The 20,596-nt window shown below is 30.6% G+C and overlaps 1 protein-coding gene across 1 annotated transcript; it reads left to right on the forward strand.

Annotated features, from left to right (window-relative positions):
- Window positions 1-1,247: 1,247 nt before the first annotated feature.
- Window positions 1,248-17,130, forward strand: LOC113388439 (mediator of RNA polymerase II transcription subunit 12-like). The gene is made up of 11 exons (XM_026625816.1): window positions 1,248-1,336; window positions 4,637-4,822; window positions 8,570-8,850; window positions 9,235-9,403; window positions 9,679-9,879; window positions 11,335-11,562; window positions 14,021-14,122; window positions 14,195-14,292; window positions 14,353-14,439; window positions 14,521-14,625; window positions 16,915-17,130. The coding sequence occupies exons 2-11, from the start codon at window positions 4,786-4,788 to the stop codon at window positions 17,128-17,130; spliced, it is 1,524 nt and encodes a 507-aa protein (XP_026481601.1). The 5' UTR covers window positions 1,248-1,336; window positions 4,637-4,785.
- Window positions 17,131-20,596: the final 3,466 nt, after the last annotated feature.

The following is a 20,596-nucleotide window of genomic DNA, read 5'->3' on the forward strand; positions in this document are numbered from 1 at the left end:
AACTAGATTTTTTTTGGAATCAGTAAAAACATAAAAGGGACTCTACTGACAAGCAAATTGAAATTAAAGACAAAAATAATATTTTGAAATATTTTATTATTTGAATAGGCCTCTAATATTTTACAACTTTTTTTATGCCTATAATATTTTACTATATAAGGTTTTTATTATTGAAATTTCAAAATCTCTTAAGTAATTTTTTGCGAAAACGTTAATTAATTACTAACGCGCATTCATATTTTGAAACATTTTATTATTTTCATAGGCTTATAATATTTTAAAACTTTTATTAGGCCTATAATATTTTACAACTATCCAAGAGTTTTTAAAATGTCTTCATTACTAACCAATTTCACAAGTCTATAATATTTTACTATGTTTTTTATTGTCAAAATTTCAAAATCTGTTATTTTTTGCAAGAACATTTATTAACTAGTGCCTAGTTAAATATTTTATTGCTTTCACAGGCCTATAATATTTTACGAGGATTATTTTAAATCGCAAGTCTATTGCCAATGAATTTATAAAATCTGTTTCTGATTTTTCATGAACTGACTTATTGATTTTGAAATATTTTATTATTTTCATAGGCCTCTAATATTTTACAACTTTTCCTAGGCCTATAATATTTTACTAAGATTTTTATGATTGAATTTTCAAAATTTGTGAATTTTTTGCGTAAATTTGAATTAACTAGCTCTCTGTTTAATTTTGTAATATTTTATTATTTTCATAGGCCTAATATATTTTACAATTTTCCTTAGAACATCAAATCTGTTAATAATAGATTCTCTAGATTTATTTAGAACTATTTTGGGAAAATATTTTTATTATTTTCATATGCCTATAATATTTTACGAGGTTCTTTCTTTTTCTATTTTTTGCTATATTATATATTTATATAAATTTTATCTAGAATTAACTCTGGGGGTAAATTTACATGTTACAGTTGGTGGCGCACTCTATGGAGTGGGGTAACAACTAAAATTGAAGTAATGGCAAAACAACGTGTTTGCGATCTATTTATACTTAATATTTATATATATATATATATATATATATATATATATATTGTTATTATTTTTATTATCAGGGTCTGCGTCTATCAGACAAACAGCGTATAAGTGCCTGGGATTTGCTCGAAGGTCACAAAAACCCTGCGCCCTTATCATGGGCCTGGTTTGGGGCTGTGAAAATGGAAAGAAAACCATTGAGGTACGAGGAGGCTCATAGGTTATTGAAATATCACACTCACGGTCTGCAAAAGCCTCCTTCACATTATTTGGACCCGTTGCCTTTGCCTCCGGAGGATCTGGAACCTGTACCTGAGAAAACTGTGAGTTACATCAAATTTTTGTTGTAATTTTTTTATTTATGATCAGAATACGCAAATACAATGTTATTCTTAAAATTTTGATTCACTTGTCGCTGATTTATAAAATAAATGGAATTGTACCCATGTTGGAGTGCGGACTCTCTTAAAGTTAATATTAAGAGCTAAAACTTTTAGAGATTTTTTTTAATAATTTGGAAGCATTTGAGCCCTCAGAAGCAAAGAAATCCAATAATGTCCATATTAAGGACCACCGTAATATATATATATATATATATATATATATATATATATAAAAATGTTCATAAATTATTAATGTGTTCTGCGAGCATAGTTTTGAATTTGTTTGGAATTTTATGAATTTTGTTGATTTTTTTAATATTTTTGCACAAGGCGTTTTATTGCTTTTTATAAACCAAATTTTTAATGCATTTAATGTTAAAATAAATTCTAGTTCTTGTAGAAATTTTATTAATAATTGTCTTAATACAATTAGTGTTAATTGATACGAATTATGAATGACAAATTATATAACTATTTAAATAGTTTTTGTGATGAGGCCTTGTATTTAATAATTATTTCATTTCTAAATATTCTTAGAATGTTTAGGATGCAAGAATATACAACTAATTAATATCTAAAATTAATAAATAATATATTCTTAAGTTAATCTCAAATAATATAGACTTAAGAGTATATTTGAAAATGTAATGAGGCTAATAATTTAAACAACATATTTATGATATTTTAGTTCTTTTTTAAATTCGAGCACAAAAATGAAAAGAGAGGCGTTTATAAATTTAATGAAAAAAATATTTTATACTAGCTGACCCGGCAAACGTTGTTTTGTTAAGTAAGGTCAATTCTAAACAATTTCTAGAGAATCAAAAATATTAATACTTTAATGATAAATAAAAAATAATATATAACCTAGAAAATGTTTTATAAATACCAATGAGTATATAATTATACAAATTAGATATTTCAGAGCACCGTGTTTGAGAAAAATATGCCAAAAAGTGCATTTTTATATTAATATTTCAAAAAAGTTGATATTTTGAGTTTATAGTAACACTTGAGGCCCGTTTAATAACGTTTTTGTGTATGAATATAAGTACGAACAAAACTACTTACTACAATAAATAATATTCATGTAAAACATCCTATTAAACGTAATTGAACATCATCTGTCAAAAACATTTGACATTTGACGTATTAGCCACCGTTCATTGTTTTATTCAAATTACGCTTCTACAAAAAAATTTAAATTAAAAATGTAAAGTTTCTAGGCGGTTTTGAAATAATATCTCACCTTTTGGACAACCTATTGATTAGCACGAATTTTGCAAGACTAAGACTGGCCAAATCGGTTTAGCCGTTTACGAGTTTTAGCGGATCATTTGATCGAGAGCTCCATTTTTATATATAAGATAAATATTATATCTGAAAACATACATTTTGATGAATTAATGAGGCAATTCTGTAGGTAACAGAGCTCATAAAATAGTGTTGTCATGGCAATCCTATATTATGCTTGTTCTTGGTAGTGAAAATTATGAAAATGTCTATCTTAAAGTTAATATTAAGAGCTAAAACTTTCAGAGATTTTTCTTTTATCAATTTGGAAGCATTTGAGCCCTTGGGGAGAAGGAAATTCTCAAAAACAACCATATTAAGGACCACCCTAATGGACAAACATAATGTTCTTTTTGTTACGTAGTTATAAAATTTATTAAAACTCTCCTTCGATAATTTAGGTTGTTGGGTTATAAGTTAACCCTTGTAGCTGTGGACTGTATTAAACACTGATTTGTTTTGTATATTATGTATTTGTTGCAGTTCTAATTACAATCACTGATTTGTCACTAAGTTATAATGAAAGAAGATATATTTATTTTTATTTGGTTATTTACATGTTGTTAAGCGGACTTTACTTATTTGAAGTGAACAACTAGTTCAATTAAAACACTCTATGCTACCAGGGCTAGCAACCATTTTGCATAAAGCTTTATGCCCTGAAGTTTGTCACCTTCATGGCCAATATAATAAAACGAAAAGTCGTCCGAACACATAAATTATCAGATCTACAATTTTTGTAACATTTTCGATTTGACCGGCATAATCCTATTAAGGACCAACCTATTGCTCATGGGACATTTCCGATAAATGTAAAATTGGGTTTATAATGAAACTCTTGTTGATTTATTTGTTTCACTAATTTATTTACTTATGATTTAGTTATACATAATTTAGCTTATTTTGTTTTAAATTTAACTGGTTTCGCGAGTTCCGCGGGTACTTTATTATGTCCTTTCTTATTGACGCTTAAGGGGGTCTTCCTATGTGATGAGTTGAAAAAATTGAATTTTTTTTTATTTTATATTTCGGTAGATTATACCTTTAAAAATAATATTAAAATTTCAAATCGATATCTCAAATAGTTTTTGAGTTACAGCCATATAAAAAGTATACATATAGTATATAGTACAACGATCATTTTATCTTTAAACGCGTTTTTCTCAAAACTGTGTTTTTCAAACTTGTCTCCATTGTATCTCAGAAACGGCTGGACCGAATTACTTGAAATTTACAGGGCACATTCAATATATTTAAACGCATGGAATGATCTATTATCAATCAAAAATTTCAAAACTTCGATTTTTTATAGCAAAAAAACAAAAAAAAAAACCGCCTAATTTGCAACTTTTATTTCAAATGTCTATAAAACATCCAATTTTTTTTGGATTCATTTGATTGTAGTTCATTCCGTGCTCTTAAGCCTACAAATTAAAAAGCCGTTTATTTTTTTTGGTCAGATAAGCCGATCAGCCGGAATCGTGGAGACAGTGGGAGCTCATTTTTGAGGGGGGGGGTGTTTAGAGCGCTGTAACTCTAGTTGGACTAAATTTTTTTAGCTAAAATTTTATGTTTATACTATCCAAATATGTATTAATAAATGATAAAAAACTTGAAGCTCTAACTATTTACTGGTCGTAGAAAAAAAATTCTAAAATATCCCTAAAAAACAGGCCGTCACATAGGAAGACCCCCTTAAACTTGTACTGAAAATAATACCTAATATTTTTGGGTAAATGTGTTTTATTGCCCTGTATGAAGCGAACAGCTATTTGGTTGTGCGTTGTTGCATTTTTTTGTACATTGCGCCTAAATTTTATTTCCACAATTCTCTCTCTATTATCAAACAAATCTTATCATTTCCCTTACACATTTTTTCCCGGACAAATCATCTATACCCTAAATTAACAAAAGTCTTGTCTTTGTGTTTCCTGCAACCTGCGCCAGTCTCGGCCTGCCGACTGCTGCGGAGACATGAAATCGGATACGCCTTCGTCTTCGTCCATCGACCAATCGCCTCATCCTGCACACATGATGATGCCTGGAGGACACATGCCCGTAGGCGCGATGCCTGGTGGCCTATTAATGCTGGACCTATGCCTGGGATGATGATGCCTGGGAACCCCATGATGGGTAAGATAATAATATTAATATATTTTCATAGTAATATAAATTAACTTCCCGAAGGAGAAGTTTATGTTTTCATCAAAAAATCCGATTCGCTAATTCTAGGTTTTCTCCTGGACGTTTCAAGCCATTCTGAATCGAATGAGACCAAATTTGGAAAAAGTATGCATATGTGTATGTGTGTGTGTGAACAGATTTTTTTTTATTTTATTTGTTTTTTTTTATTTTCTTATAAATTACAATCTGTCTGAATAGAAAGACGTTGAGTAATTAGTTTCACAAATAACATTAAATTATAAAAGGAAAGCCCAGTGGTTCACCTTTTATTAGTGTACTAAATTATATTATAATTTTGGTATAATAAAGAAAAACTAGCTGTAAGTGGAATTCTGTCTTAAGGCAATTAAGGCTTCGCGCCTTAAGGCAAATTGCTGGAACTTCCCGTACCAAAAATTATTATTTTTTTTAAAAACGATTGACATTTTTGAAAAAATTTTACTTCGAAAAAATAAGATTTCTGAGTAACTATAAATTGGACAAAAATTTTTTTCTTTATTTTGACATATTTTGGAAGATCTAAACATTTTTTCAAAGCAATCGTACTGCTTTAACTGCATAAAGACGAAATATCAAAGCGCGTAAACGCCGCGTCGCCGTCTAACGCGTAAACATTGGTACGGAACCCATAGGAATGTAAACCAAATTCATACTTATTGTTAAAATCTCTAAAAAAATATCTGATAATTTGATGTGCATATGTCTAATGATCATTTTTGACCGCCAAATGGCATTTTTTTTTTACTTTTTTTGTTATATCTCCGAAACCGCTAGACCTGCCTTTATGAAAATTTGATCGGTTCTTCACCTTGTCAATACAAGAAAAATGTTTTTTGAATTATTAAAATCGGACGCTCCGTTCTCTTAAAAACTAAGTTACCGTTTTTTGCACTTTTTGCCCCGTATCTTCGGAACGGCTAGACTTGCCTTCGCCAAAAACTAATCAGCACGTCTCCTTATCAATACGAATCGAATGTTTTTTGAATTATTCAAATCGGTTGATCGGTGTTCTCGAAATCGTCGACGAAAATTTGTATCCGCACATACATACACACACACACACACACACACACACATCCATTTTTTCTAAGGTATGCCTAAATATTCAGAAACCTTTGAAACGTCGAGAAATGCAAAAATTTTCATTTTCGATTTTTTTGCGATTACTATAACTTGCCGTACGGGAAGTTAAAAAAGAAACTCAAATATACATACAATTATGAACAAAGTAAAAAACAAAACAAAATACACACCTATTTTAAATAATATTATAGAACAACTTATCACTGATTAATATGTTAGATTTATTAATTGTATTCTTTTTAATCTTATATTGTGTGGTATTGTAGAGTCTTGCAATCAGTTGGTTTGGATGGTATAATAATATTAATAGATAAAATATATAATAGATTAATAGATAAAAAAAATTTAATACCGGTATTGCAATAAGTTCTCATTTTAAAACCGGTAATACCGGTATTTTTATTATCTTAAACAAATAACTAGTGGTGTGTGGCATCGTGCCTTAAGGCAAATTGCTGGAACTTCACGTACCGTAATGAAATATTCGAGAAATTTTAAACGTTATATTACAAATACTGTAACTTTCATTATTTTTGCTATCTGTGTTATATCCGAGCAAATCAAATGTAAATCATAAATCAATTTATCTCCTATCATCTATTGACAATCGTCATTTAGGCCTATAATATTTTACTATGCTTTTTATCATCGAATTTTCAAAATTTGTGAATTTTTGCGAAAACTTCAATTATTACCATGCAGTCTAATTTTGTAATGTTCTGTTGTTTTTTTCTCAATAAATACTTAGTATTTCACAACTTTTCTTAAGCCTATAATATTTTACAAAAGTTTTTATTATTTTATTATTGATATTTCAAAATCTGTAATGGGCGCAGTCATGTTTTGAAATATTTAATTTGATTTCATAGGTCTATAATATTTTATTATTTTCATAGGCCTATAATATTTTACAATTTCTAATAGGCCTAAAATATTTTACAACGTTCCAAGAGTTTTCAGAATCTGTTTATTATTAACTGACTATTTAATTTTGAAATATTATTTAACTATCTTGTTATATCTGAGCAAATCAAATGTAAATCATAAATCATAAATCAATTTATCTCCAGAATATTAACAATCGTCATTTCATTTCGAAATCAATTTCAAAAAAAAATAGTTTAGTTGCCTAATTTACACAAAAAGTGAAAAAGTGCTCCCGTATAGTCACAGTCTAAACTCATTTGCCAATAATTCTGTGCGTCATTTTCACTTATACTGTGCTTAGCTTGGCGGCATTTTCACATTTTTCAATAGTTTTCTCACAAAATTGGAAAATCTCTACATAAACAGTCTAAACGCACTTGGGTAAACATTTGTACCATAGTGGCGCTCAGACTGTGCTTAGCCTGGGCGATTTTTTGAATTTTTAATCCAAAATTACAAAAATATTTTATGGAAAATAAAAAAAGATGTAATAATTTTTTATCCTCGAAAGCAATTGTTTTGTCAATACGAGCAGAAAGTTTTTTAGATCATTCAAATCGGACGCTTAGTTCCCTCAAAAACTGCCATTCTTTTCACATTTAGTTCTGTATCTTCGAAATGGCGGGACCTGCCTTTGCCAAAAACTAATCAACTCTTTCCTCAATCATTATAAATTGAATGTTTTTTAGATCATTTAAATCCGATACTCCGTTCTCTCAAAAACTCGATTTGTATTTGCTGCGCTCTTTGCTCCGTATCTCCGTAACGGCTGGACCTGTCTTTTCCAAAAACTAGTCAGTACATCTCCCTATTAATAGCAATCGAATGTTTTTTAACTTTCCGTAGGGCAAGTTATAGTAATCGCAAAAAAATCGAAAAAGAAATTTTTTATATATCTTTACGTTTCAAAACCTTCTGAGCATTTTGGCGTACCTTAGAAAAAATGGATGTATGTATGTGTGTGTGTTCGGATACAAATTTTCGTCGACGATTTCGGGAACATGAATGAAGCGATTTGAATAATCCAAAGAACTTTCTGCTTGTTTTAACAAAATAATTGATTTCGGGAAAAAAAATTTTTTGTTTCAACTTTTTTTTTAAAAAAAAATTTTTTTTTTGTGAAACGAAAATAATTCAAATATTATTTTTAATTCTGACTATAGTTCTAACAAATAATTTAATAATAAACTTTAAACAAATAATTTGAACTTTGCAATTTATTACAATATTAATAATAATCTAATTGAAAACGTTCAGTATTCCTTGAACATTTCAATAATATAATGGCAATTGATAATTTTGTAAGAAATGATATTAATAATATTATTAATTTACATGAAATCGAATCCACCTGTCAAAATTGGTTTATATATCATATGACATTTGATCAATCGGGAGTGTTCCACGGTTGTCGGCAACGCTCGTTCACCCAGTGACGTCACAGTCTTTTTCTCTTGACACTTATATTGCACATTTGCAGTTCATTTAGTATATGGTCGATGTATGATATTATTGCAAATGAAAAAAAAAACAATTGATACTAATCAAATTTGTAAACAAAATTCGAAAATTTTTTTTGTCGCAATTTTTTACAATCTAAATTTTTGTTACAATTTTCAGTCTGTTACGTAATCTTTTGCTGACAAATGATTCCTTTTCTCTAAATTTCTCGTATCTATTACCCAGGTAACCCTAACATGATGATGATGGGCGTCGGAGGCGGTGTCGGCGTCGGCGGCATGGTTGGAGGCGTCGTCGGAGGCGTAGGGCCAGGAATTGTTCCCGGCCCAGTGGCGCCGGCCGTGGGCAGGGGCCGTGGCAAAGGCACCCGAAGGCCCCGAAAAAACAAGGCCAATCAGCAGAATCAGCAGCAGCAGGTCGGTGTGCAGGGCGGCCAGGCTGTTGGAGGACATATGGCTGGTGGAGTTGGACAACCGCAGCCTAATGCTAACATGATGCAGATGCAGGTAATAATGGATAGGAAAATAAATGGATAGGACGACCTGTGTGTAGGAGTGTCAGCAGTGGCGGATCCAGCTTTGGCTCCAGGGGGGTCACATAATTGAATTATAGTATGAGGATGTTAAATTTTAGGAGTCTTTGACTCCGCCGTTTGTATTTCGTAAAGTTACATATTGAAGTTATAAAATGTCTAACTCTTAAGACAAGCTCAGGGCGGGGGGAGTCATGGCCCCCGTGACCCACCCCCTGGATCCGCCACTGAGTGTCAGTGGCAATTGTAATTATTATTGGGCATCGTTTTTGGTAAATGCCATATTTTATTGATCAAGTTAATTTACACAAAATTGATGCGACTTGGCATTTACTCTTAGTTTTTTTTTCTATTATAGAATGCCCAATTGCAACAAATGCAATACGCACAAGCCCAGCAAGGAATGGCTGGACAACAGCAGTCCTCCCACCAAGGATTTGGCCAACAGGGACAAACTGGCCAGCAACAGTGGAGTTATCCCCAGACACCCATGGGCCAACAGTATGGCTATGGACCAACACCACAAGGTAATAATTAATTAGATGAATGAGGAAATTCTGGGTCATAACATATGGCAATGCTATTTTATGATTGTTTATTGGTAGTGAAAAATGTGAATTTGTTTGTCGTGCGATTAGGCGTATTTTACATATAAACAAGCAAGGAAGAATGTTATGATCACAAAATCTTCAATTATACAGTTATCATAAGATTCTTTCTTATAAACATTTTTACAGTTTTCACTGTTAATTACCCCAAATTTTTCTTTCTTTGTCTTCAATTTCTTGATTTTATTTACCAGTGAACCGATTCGAAAGACCCCAAGCCAGCAACTCAAAACAAGCCATAAGCAATATGTTGAGGCAAAGGCATCCTATGAACCAATTTATGCCGAGTGGAGCAGGAGCTGGTAGTCCTGCAGTTGGGGCTGGAGGTCCTGGTGGTCAATATCCAGCAGCTATGGGGCCAAGACAACATATGATCCGACAGCAATTACGAGCAGGTAAGAAATTATTATACTTTTTTAAAAAACTTGCCTAGAAAATTGATTAAAATATGTATTTGAGGCTAACTAGATTCTGATCAGGCTTTAACTTACTAGATTTTAATTAGGTCCTAAATAGATTTTTGAATGAGTCTTACTTTAATCTTACATCTAAAATTTAATTTAAATTAATTACAGAATTAAGTTTTATGTGATTATTGCTAGAATGTAATTGAATTCTTACTTAAATCTCGTTCTTACTTAAATCTCATAATAAGAATGTCAGAAATTAATAGATTCTTACCAGAATGGGTTCTTATCAGGGTCTTATTAGGTTCTTGCCAAATCTTATGGGATTACCTTTGTAATTTATAACAGATCCTAAATAAATTCTTGAATGAATCTAACTTCAATCCACTTAGATTATTATAGATAAATTACATGGTTAATTTGAGTATTTGCTACAAAGAGTTTAAATCTTACATATTTAGAAAAGAAAATCAATAAATATTAACATTGTAATATGTTCTGTATTAAAATATTACATTTTTAGTACAATATAATTAGTTTTTTACGAAAATCGTTTTCTACTCGTCGAGACCTTTCAAACGATACCACACAAGCGATAAAAGATACATTCTAAAATTTTTGAAGTAAAACTTCTTTAAGCTCGTTTATTAAAAATGCATGAAAAGTGTACATCCTTTGGACAAATCACATAGTTAATTTTAGTATTTGCAACAAAGAGTTTACACCTTACATATTTAAAAAAAATCCAATTTAATATTCTAATGTTTTGTGGAATAAAATATGGTTATGTTTATAATGTTTTTAGTACAATGAAATAAGTTTTTTGTTAAAATCGTTTTCTACTGGTCGAGACCTTTTAAACGATACCCCACAAGCGATACAAGATATTATTAAAATTTTTGAAGTAAAACTTCTTTAAGTTCGTTTAATAAAAATGCATGAAAAGTATACATTTTGTGAACAAATCACATAGTTATTTGCAGTATTCGGATTCTATTCAAAAATATCTCTCAAACCAGACCCAACATGCCGGAAAACCACAATTTAATGTTTTTGAAGTAAAACTTCTTTAAGCTCGTTTAATAAAATATCTCAAACGTGTATATTTTATGGACAAATCACATAGTTAATTGCAGTATTCGGATTCTATTCAAAAAGACCTTTCAAACGATACCCAACAAGCCAAATAACACCATTTAATTTTTTTGAAGTGAAACTTCTTTAAGCTCGTTTACTACAAATTCATTAAAAGTGTATATAATAATTGCCATTTAAACATATTATTGCATTCTTTATAAACATTTCTCTTCAGGATGTTGTTAGGTTCTAATAAAGCTTTTATTAGATTTTTATTGGATTTTTTATAGATGATTCCCAGCGGATTCTCTTGAGAATTTCATCAAAGTGCCACACACACCTAGTTATTATTTAAATTTTTTTTAGGTATGACACCAAATACGATGGGTATGAATGCAAATCAAGGCATGATGGCAGGAAACCAGGCCATAAACTCGGGTATGAGTGCGAATCAAATGCCCGGACAGAACATGGGCCAGATGGGTGTGCAAGGTATGGGAAATGCTGGCATGCAGGGCCAAATGATGGGCCAAAATGCTAATATAGGCCAAGGACTGAATCCTGGCATGGCTAATCAAAATATAAATAATCAAGGTAAGAAGTGTAATTGATTGATTGATGATTATTATTGAATATTTATTTATTACTAGCTGACCCGACGAACTCCGTTTCGCCACCAGATGGTTTCGTGAGAAAGATGAAGAAATTTTTTGTTTGTTTTATATTTGAAAAGGAAAAATTAGATTTTATTATACAACAGTAATGAATTTATTTCGATTACAAAAATGAAGTGTTTTTTAGTTGAACTTCTCTAAGTAAATGAAAGTGAATCCGCAAATTATCCGTTTCATTGAAGTGCTCTTTGGTAAACCACATTTTTTTGTTTTTTGGCCTGACGTTAACACAAACAAAGCGGATGGTTTTCCAACACGTGAACAGGCAACGTATAACTGCCCATGTGAAAAACAATGATTTTCTAAATAATCTATTTGAAATTTATCCCGCAAACACTAAGCGATTGGCTTTGCGACTTGTTATTGCAAACGCAAGGCTAACTGGAAATTGCAATCGTTTGAAGTCAAACGGAAGACCAGTCGGAATCATTGGTATGTCACCAAATCGCCAGAAATTTTTGATTGAATGGTAAAATTCAGTGCGTGTACATCATTATTCTTTGCGGCAAGAATTGCTCGTTGACTTAACGAAACATAATTCTGTAAATTCTCACTAATGTTATTACTTGAATTTTCAATTACGGTGCGTGAAGTTCCAGCAATTTGCATTAGGGCACGATGCCATGCACGACTAATTTTCTTAGCTATAAACCTTGCGGAGCCCGAGACCTTTCCAACGAATGCAAAATTGTCGAAATCGTTTCGTGCGTTCTGGAGTTATTTCGTCTGGAAGGAAAACCCGACTTATTTTTATATATATAGAAGATTACGATTGAAATATGATATTCTGACTACTCAAACATTTATTGGGCGCGAACGTGTTAACGTGCAAGTTTATTTTTCAGTTAAAACTGCGTCATTTTTCATAGTCTCTAACTTAACGTGGATAAAATACGATAATTCGACTACTCAAACTTTTATTGGGCGCGAACGTGTTAACGTGCAAGATCACTTTTCAGTTGAAATTCCATCTTTTTTCATAGTCACTAATTTGACGTGGATGCTATAGCATTCATCTAGTATATAACGGATCAAAATACGATAATACGACTACTCAAACTTTTATTGGGCGCGAACGTGTTAACGTGCAAGATTACTCTTCAGTTAAAACTGATTTTTTTTTTCATAGTCACTAATTTGACGTGAATGCTATAGCATTCATCTAATAAATATATAACGATCAAAATACAATAATTCGACTACTCAAACTTTTATTGGGTGCGAACGTGTTAACGTGCAAGATTACTCTTCAGTTAAAACTGAATTTTTTTTCATAGTCACTAATTTGACGTGGATGCTATAGCATTCATCTAGTATATAACGATCAAAATATGATTTATGATTTAGAACTTTTTACTCCTTAGACGGGGTAACTTGGAACGGCCAGGTGGCAAACCGGTTAATTATTATGTCTTATTTTAATTTTAAAGGTATTTTACAAAATAATTACACTTTTAACTAATGCTAAAAAATTACCAACCGAAGAAAATACTTTTATTATGGATTTTCGAAGATTACCGTTTATCTCCTTAGAGCAAAGTCATGAGAATCAAGGTTATAGCTGGTTATACATCTTTTTCCCTCTACTTTCAAATAATGTTGTTAAACAATGCTTAACTTTACTGATTTTTGACACATCGGTGGTGGACCTTTTTAACCCCGGACCTTCATATAATACTATCTATTTTTCGATAAATTATAACTGGAAAAATGTTATTCGACAAAATGTCCCTTTGATCGATACCAAATTTAGGTTCTGAATTGAAATAACATAAATAAAAAATAATATAACCTAGAAAATGTTTTATAAATACCAATGAGTATATAATTATACAAATGAGAACTTTCAGAGCACCGTGTTTGAGAAAAATATGCCGAAAAATGCATTTTCATATTAACATTTCAAAAAAGTTGATATTTTGAGTTTCTAGTAACACTTGCGATCCGTTTAATAACGTTTTTGTGTATGAATAAAACTACAAACAAAACTACTTACTACAATTTAATTATAATTAAATAATATTCACGTAAGACATAAAACGTAATCGAACACCATCGGTCATAAACGTTTGATATTTGACGTATTAGCCACCGTCCATTGTTTCATTCAAATTAGGCTTCTACAAAAAATTTCAAATTAAAAATGTAAAGTTTCTATGCAATTTTGAAATAATATCTCACCCATCCCGACAATCTCTGGATTGGCACGAATTTTTCAAGACTAAGACTGGCCAAATCGGTTTAGCCGTTTTCGACTTTTAGCGTATCATTTGACCGAGAGCTCCATTTTTATATCTAAGATAATAAATAAATATATATATATATATATATATATATATATATATATATATAAATAATCATTGTATTGTTTTCTAAAGGTATGGGCAGTCAGGCTAGCAACCAAGTGATGGCCGGGCAAAATATTAGTGGGGCACAACAAGCAATGTTCCAGAATCAGCAATATGGAAATATGCCTCAAGGTTTGTTTCGCATTTACTTTGGAAAATTAGATTAGATTACAAGATTTGTAAAATTTTGTTCACTTTTCATAGGTATGAACCAAAATTACCCTGGTTACACTGGACAACCTACTAACCAGCAGGCTATGATGGGCGGATTTCAAGGCCAACAGCAGTTTACTAATCAACAGGTAATTTGACTTTGACCAAGTTTCTTAAAATTTATTTCGACTTACAAATTTTTATTTTAGAATACGGCTATGATGAATCAGCAGCAACGCAATGCACATGCAGAATATATGGCGCAGAGGGTGAATAGAGGATCGTATATGCAGCAGGTGAATAGAATTACAAAATTTCTACATATTAGTCGCATTTGTTTTCATAATTAATTTTATATTATTTGTTTTTTTTTTCAGCAGCAAGCACCAAATGTGACAATGAACACGATGGGTGGACCTGCACCTCCGTATCCAAGGGGCGGTCAACCTGGATCTCAAAATCAAGTACCACAATTTCCTCAGGTAAAAAGTTAAAAAAATTACGATTTTATCCATATACGAATCGAAAATAATGTTTTGTATTTATCAAATGACATTTTTTCGGGAATAATTCAGATTTTCCAAATTTTAATTCGATACGAAAGTTTTACACCTCACATATTTGCAAAAAAAAAAAAAAAAATAACATTGTAATATATTTTGCGATTAAATTTTATGTTTTTATTACAATATAATCATTATTTGTATAAATCGTTTTCTACTTGTCGAGACCTTTTAAACGATACCCCACATGCGATAAAAATACACTCTAAAATTTTTGAAGTAAAACTTCTTTATGCACGTTTACTACAAATTCATTAAAAGTGTATATTTTGTGGACAAATCGCTTAGTTAATTGCAGTATTTGGATAATAGTTAGATTTAAATTTAACCTACTATAACTAATTTAATATTTTAATATTTGAATATAAATTTCACGTGTGTGCGTTTATATAAAAGCACTACAACTTACTCGAACAAAAGAATTAGTTTGATTGTGCAAAAACAGTAACCAGAGACGTAGAAAAATCATCTACAATCTTATAAAATCCGTCACAAAATTATAAATCTTACACCTTATATTACATCGATTGCTAGTCGAGCGCAAAATAAGTGCTCAAACATAAAAGGGACTGTGTGACGTCACATGTCTGAGCGAACGTTGCCGACGACAATCGTCGAATCTCTAAAACTGCAGTTCCTGTCTATACACAAATATAGTCAACTCTTCATTCTAGTAAAATATTTTTACATTTTAAATACAATGAATAAAATATTTATTTTAATTTAAATGTAATAAATTAAGACAGACACAAGTACGTATTTGTGCTAATTTTACGTTTGCAATAGAAGTATAACTTCAAATTATTACTAACCAATGAACCGAAAAGTGAAATTTTTTTAAGTGTTTTTGATATTCGGATTCTATTCAAAAATACCTTTCAAATGATACCCCACATGCTATAGAAGATACAATCTAAAATTTTTGAAGTGAAACTTCTTTAAGCTCGTTTACTGCAAATTCATTAAAAGTGTATATTTTGTGGACAAATCACATAGTTAATTTTAGTATTTGATACAACTGACATGTACTTGAAAAAAAAAATCAATAACTTTTAGCATTCTGATATTTTTTGCATTTTAGTATGTCTTTCTATCTAATGTTTCTATTACAATATGATCATTTTTTGTGAAAATTGTTTTGTACTCGTCGAGACCTTTTAAACGATACCCCACAAGCCATACAATATGCAATCTAAAATTTTTGAAGCAAAACTTCTTTAAGCTCGTTTACTAAAAATGCGTAAAAAGTGTGTATTTTGCTTTCAAATCACATGTTTTCTTTTAGTACTTGCTACAAAAGTTTCATACTGGACATATTTAGAAAAAAATGGACGAATTTAAACATTCTAATATTTTTTTGCAATATAATATGGTTATGCATATAATGTTTTTATTTGTATATAATGTATAAAATTCTTTTTTTTTGCGAGAATCATGTTCTACTCGTCGAGACTTTTTAAACGATACCCCACATGCTATAGAGGATACGATCTAAAATGTTTGAAGTAAAACTTCTTTAAGCTCGTTTACTACAAATTCATTAAAAGCGTATATTTTGTAGACAAATCACATAGTTAATGTCAGTTTTTGGATTCTTTTGAAAAGACTTTTCAAACCATACCCAACATGCCAAATAAACTCAATTTAATTTTTTTTTATGTAAAACTTCTTCAAGTCGTTTATTAAAAATTCGTCAAAGGTATATATTTTGTGGACATATTACATAGTTAATTGTAGTATTCGGATTCTATTAAAAAATATCTTTCAAACGATACCCAACATGCCAAAAAACACAATCTTAAATTTTTTAAGTAAAACTTCTTTAAGCTCGTTTACTACAAATTCGTAAAACGTGTATATTTTGTGGACAAACCACATAGTTAATTGCAGTATTCGGATACTATTCAAAAATATCTTTTAAACGATACCCAACATGCCAAAAACCACAATCTAACATTTTTGAAGTAAAACTTCTTTAAGCTCGTTTAATAAAAATGCGCAAAAAGTGTATATTTAGTAGACAAATCACATAGTTTATTGCAATATTCGGATTCTATTCAAAAATACCTTTCAAACCATACCCAATCTGCCAAAAAAAACACTATTTAATTTTTTGAAGTAAAACTTCTTTAAGCTCGTTTACTAAAAATCTCTACAAACTTGCCTCAAGCCATAACACAATTTACAACTAGTCTTTTACCTTTCTAGCAAATGAATCCCCAGCAAAGCCAAAGGATGCGCCAGCAGATGTTAGCCCTGCAGCAGCAGCAGCAGCAGCAGGCCCAGCAGCAAGTCCAGCAGCAGGCGATGACCAACACTCAGCAGCAGGGAAGTCCTGCTCTGGTTGCACAGCTGCAAAGACAGCTGAATCAGCCGCAGCAGGCAATGATGAACCAGTATTCGCATCAGCCGCCTCCGTATTAAAGAAACCGGTAAAAAAACAGTTTGAACAAAATTTGTAGCTTGATTTTCTTTTTATTTGTCTTGATTTTGTTAAATTAAATTTCATAAATATAAATTTTATAAAAACACAATTTTAAATTGACGTGGGAAAATTAGATTTTTTTTAATCGGGGTAATACATAGGGATAACAGCTCAATGTTATGGCAAGGCCATTGTTACGCTTTAACTTTCATATATTATGCTACTGAATCATACTGTCAAAATGTCGTGTATTTGCTGTGCATTCAGGCAGTTTTACACTGCAACGTCATAAAAGTAACAATCTAAAATTTTGAAGTAAAACTTCTTTAGACTGTTCTGTTACATGTGTAAATTTTGTGGACAAATCACTTAGTTAATTGCAATATCCGGATTCTATTCAAAAAGACCTTCCAAACGATACCCAACATGCCAAATAACACAATTTAATTTTTTAAAGTCACTCGTATGTTATGAAGCTGGGTCAGAAACACTCTGTTATCTAACATCGTTTTTTTGACGTTTGGGCGGTTTTTAGGTTACATTTTTTATGTGACAACTTGAGAAATACGCCTGACTGCATAGCAACCGCAATGGCTTTGTAAATATTAGTATGGAAAGTTCTTCATAACATGGCCTTTCCATAATATTTTTTGAAGTATAAATAGATCGCAATTTAAATTGTGTCCACACTCGATAGAGGCGCCACTAACTGTAGCACGTAAATTAACCCTTGGGTTTAATTCTAGATAAGATTTATTTAAATATATAATATAGATATACCTGGTTATTTTGAGAACAAAATATATGCGTGTAAAATATAAATTACAAATATGTTTTAACAAAAATATATATTAGAAAAAAATTAAATGTTCAAAGCAGGGTTTCTCAAACTTTTGTCATTTGCGACCCCATTTATGATTGCGAGTTTGTTCAAACGACTTCACACAAATATAAAAAAAGGGAAATTATTATTTTTGATGATTTATTTATTAAGAAACAACATACATATATACGTATGTCAATATATAGTTAGGGTCGCGCCCCATAGTTTAAGAAGCCATGATTAAAAGTGATGAAAAAAGTGATAAATTTGAGAATAGTACACGCTCTTTTTCCACCTTATTATTTTTTTTGTTTGCTCATCAGTAGAGTCCCTTTTTAATATCAGTTTGGTCGCCAGTAGAGTCCCTTTACAAAATATTCAATTTATTAAATCATGTTTGCTCGTCAGTAGAGTCCTTTTTTCATTTTCTGTTCTTTATTTATTTTTGTTCCTCAGTAGAGTCCTTTTTTCAATTGCCTTTAATATCAGTTTGGTTGCCAGTAGAGTCCCTTTACTAAATATTCACTTTATCAAATCAAGTTTGCTCGTCAGTAGAGTCCTTTTTTCATTTTTTGTCCTTCATTTATTTTTGTTCCTCAGTAAAGTCCTTTTTTCATTTTCTGTCCTTTATTTATTTTTGTTCCTCAGTAGAGTCCCTTTTCCATTTTTGTCTTTTATTTTTAGTTTGCTCGTCAGTAGAGTCCTTTTTTCCATTTCCTGACAATTATTGACCAGTTTGCTTGTTAGTAGAGTCTTTTTTTCATTTCTTGTCTTCAATTTCAGTTTGCTTGTCAGTAAAGTCCTTTTTCCTTTTTTGTCTTTTATTTATTTTTGTTCCTCAGTAAAGTCCCTTTTTCATTTTTTGTCTTTCATTTTAGTTTGCTGAGTTCTTTTTTTCATTTCTTGCCTTTTATTTAAGTCATTTTTTTCATTTCTTGTCGTTTATTCCATTTGCTCGTCAGTGGAGTCCTTTTCCATCTCTTATCTTTAATTTCAGTTTCCTTGTCAGTAGAGTCCTTTATACTTTTATTATTTATAATGCTTATATTTTCGTGAAAATCATTTTCTACTCATCGAGACCTTTTAAACGATACCCCACAAGCCATACAATATACAATCTTAAATTTTTGAAGTAAAACTTCTTCAAGCTCGTTTAATAAAAATGCGTAAAAAGTGTGCATCTTATGGATAAATTACATAGTTAATTGCAGTATTCGGGTTCTATTCAAAAAGACCTTTCAAACGACACCCAACATGCTAAAAAAACACAATTTAAAATTTCTGAAGTAAAACTTCTTTAAGCTCGTTTACTACAAATTTATTAAAAGTGTATATTTTGTTGACAAATCTCATAATTAATTTTAGTATTTGTTACGAAAGTTTTACATCTCACATATTTAAAAAAAAATTGATGAATTTTAACATTCATTTAAATTTAATTAATTTATAAATTTATGTATTTAAATGATTACAAATAATCATTTTTTCGTGAAAATCGTTTTCTACTCGTCGAGACCTCTTAAACGATACCCCACAATAAAAGATCATCGCCATAAAAGAAACGATCTAAAATTTTTGAAGTAAAACTTCTTTAAGCTTGTTTAGTAAAAATGCGTGAAAAGTGTATATTTTGTGGACAAATCACATAGTTAATTTCAGTATTTGTTACGAAAGTTTTATACTACACATATTTGAAAAACAATTCGATAAATTTTAACATTCTAATATTTTTGCAATAAAGTTTTATATATTTATTACAATATGATCATTTTTTTGTGAAAATCGTCTTCTACTGGAGACCTTTTAAATGATACCCCAAAAGCCATAAAAGAAACGATCTAAATTTTTGAAGTAAAACTTCTTTAGACTGCTCTGCTACAATTTTTTATTGGTTTACTATCTTATTTTTCCTTTAAATTAGAAAATAAGCTTAATCGAGAATAAATTTTACAAATCTACAATTTTTGGTTGTTACTATCTTATTTCACGTTAAAATAATATAATAAACTTATTCGAGAAAAAATCCATTAGCTTTGAAAATTGAGCGCAGTTAGACCCTCTGTTGAGTGCGGAGAACACTAAAAAGGAGGATAAAGCACATTTGTTCTTTATAACATCTTAGGTTATTTATTTCAGAAAAAAACTGTTTAGGTGTAAAATACTCTTCCATGCCCTAAAACAAAGTTCAAAATTATTATTAAGACCAAAAATAAAACATTTTATTAGTACCCTTAATGATGTATTACCCCTAAATTAATATTACAAACTGACCGGGCTTTATAAAGTAGCATTGTCATGGCAACGCTGTCTTATGCTTGTTTCTTTTTCGTGAAACTGTGAAAATGTCTATCTATTTGCCGTGCAATCAGGCGTATTTTACATATAAACAAAGCAAGGAAGATGCATCATCGAAAATTCTGTTATCGAACATGCCCCCGTACTTGTTTTTTTTGTAAAATACTCTTGATCGCACCGCAAATAGATAAAACACTTTTACAGTTTCACTAACAAAAAACAAGCATAAGATAGCTATATTTATGAGAAGCCAGAATTACCCCTTGAATTTATATTTATTTACAAAATCAGGGATTAATTTAGGGATAAAATAAAAATGTTATGGTGGGTCTATCTTCGTATGAGTT

This window comes from Ctenocephalides felis, unplaced genomic scaffold, assembly GCF_003426905.1.
Source record: "Ctenocephalides felis isolate EL2017-DRISC unplaced genomic scaffold, ASM342690v1 CF-g0.4_SCAFFOLD_03572, whole genome shotgun sequence".
Taxonomy (NCBI): domain Eukaryota; kingdom Metazoa; phylum Arthropoda; class Insecta; order Siphonaptera; family Pulicidae; genus Ctenocephalides; species Ctenocephalides felis.

Coding starts and splice junctions, on each gene's coding strand:
- LOC113388439 (XM_026625816.1), top strand. CDS start 4,786: ATGCCTGGGATGATGATGCCTGGGAACCCCATGATGG. Junction 4,823..8,569: donor GCCTGGGAACCCCATGATGG/GTAAGATAATAA, acceptor TCTATTACCCAG/GTAACCCTAACATGATGATG. Junction 9,880..11,334: donor CCGACAGCAATTACGAGCAG/GTAAGAAATTAT, acceptor AATTTTTTTTAG/GTATGACACCAAATACGATG.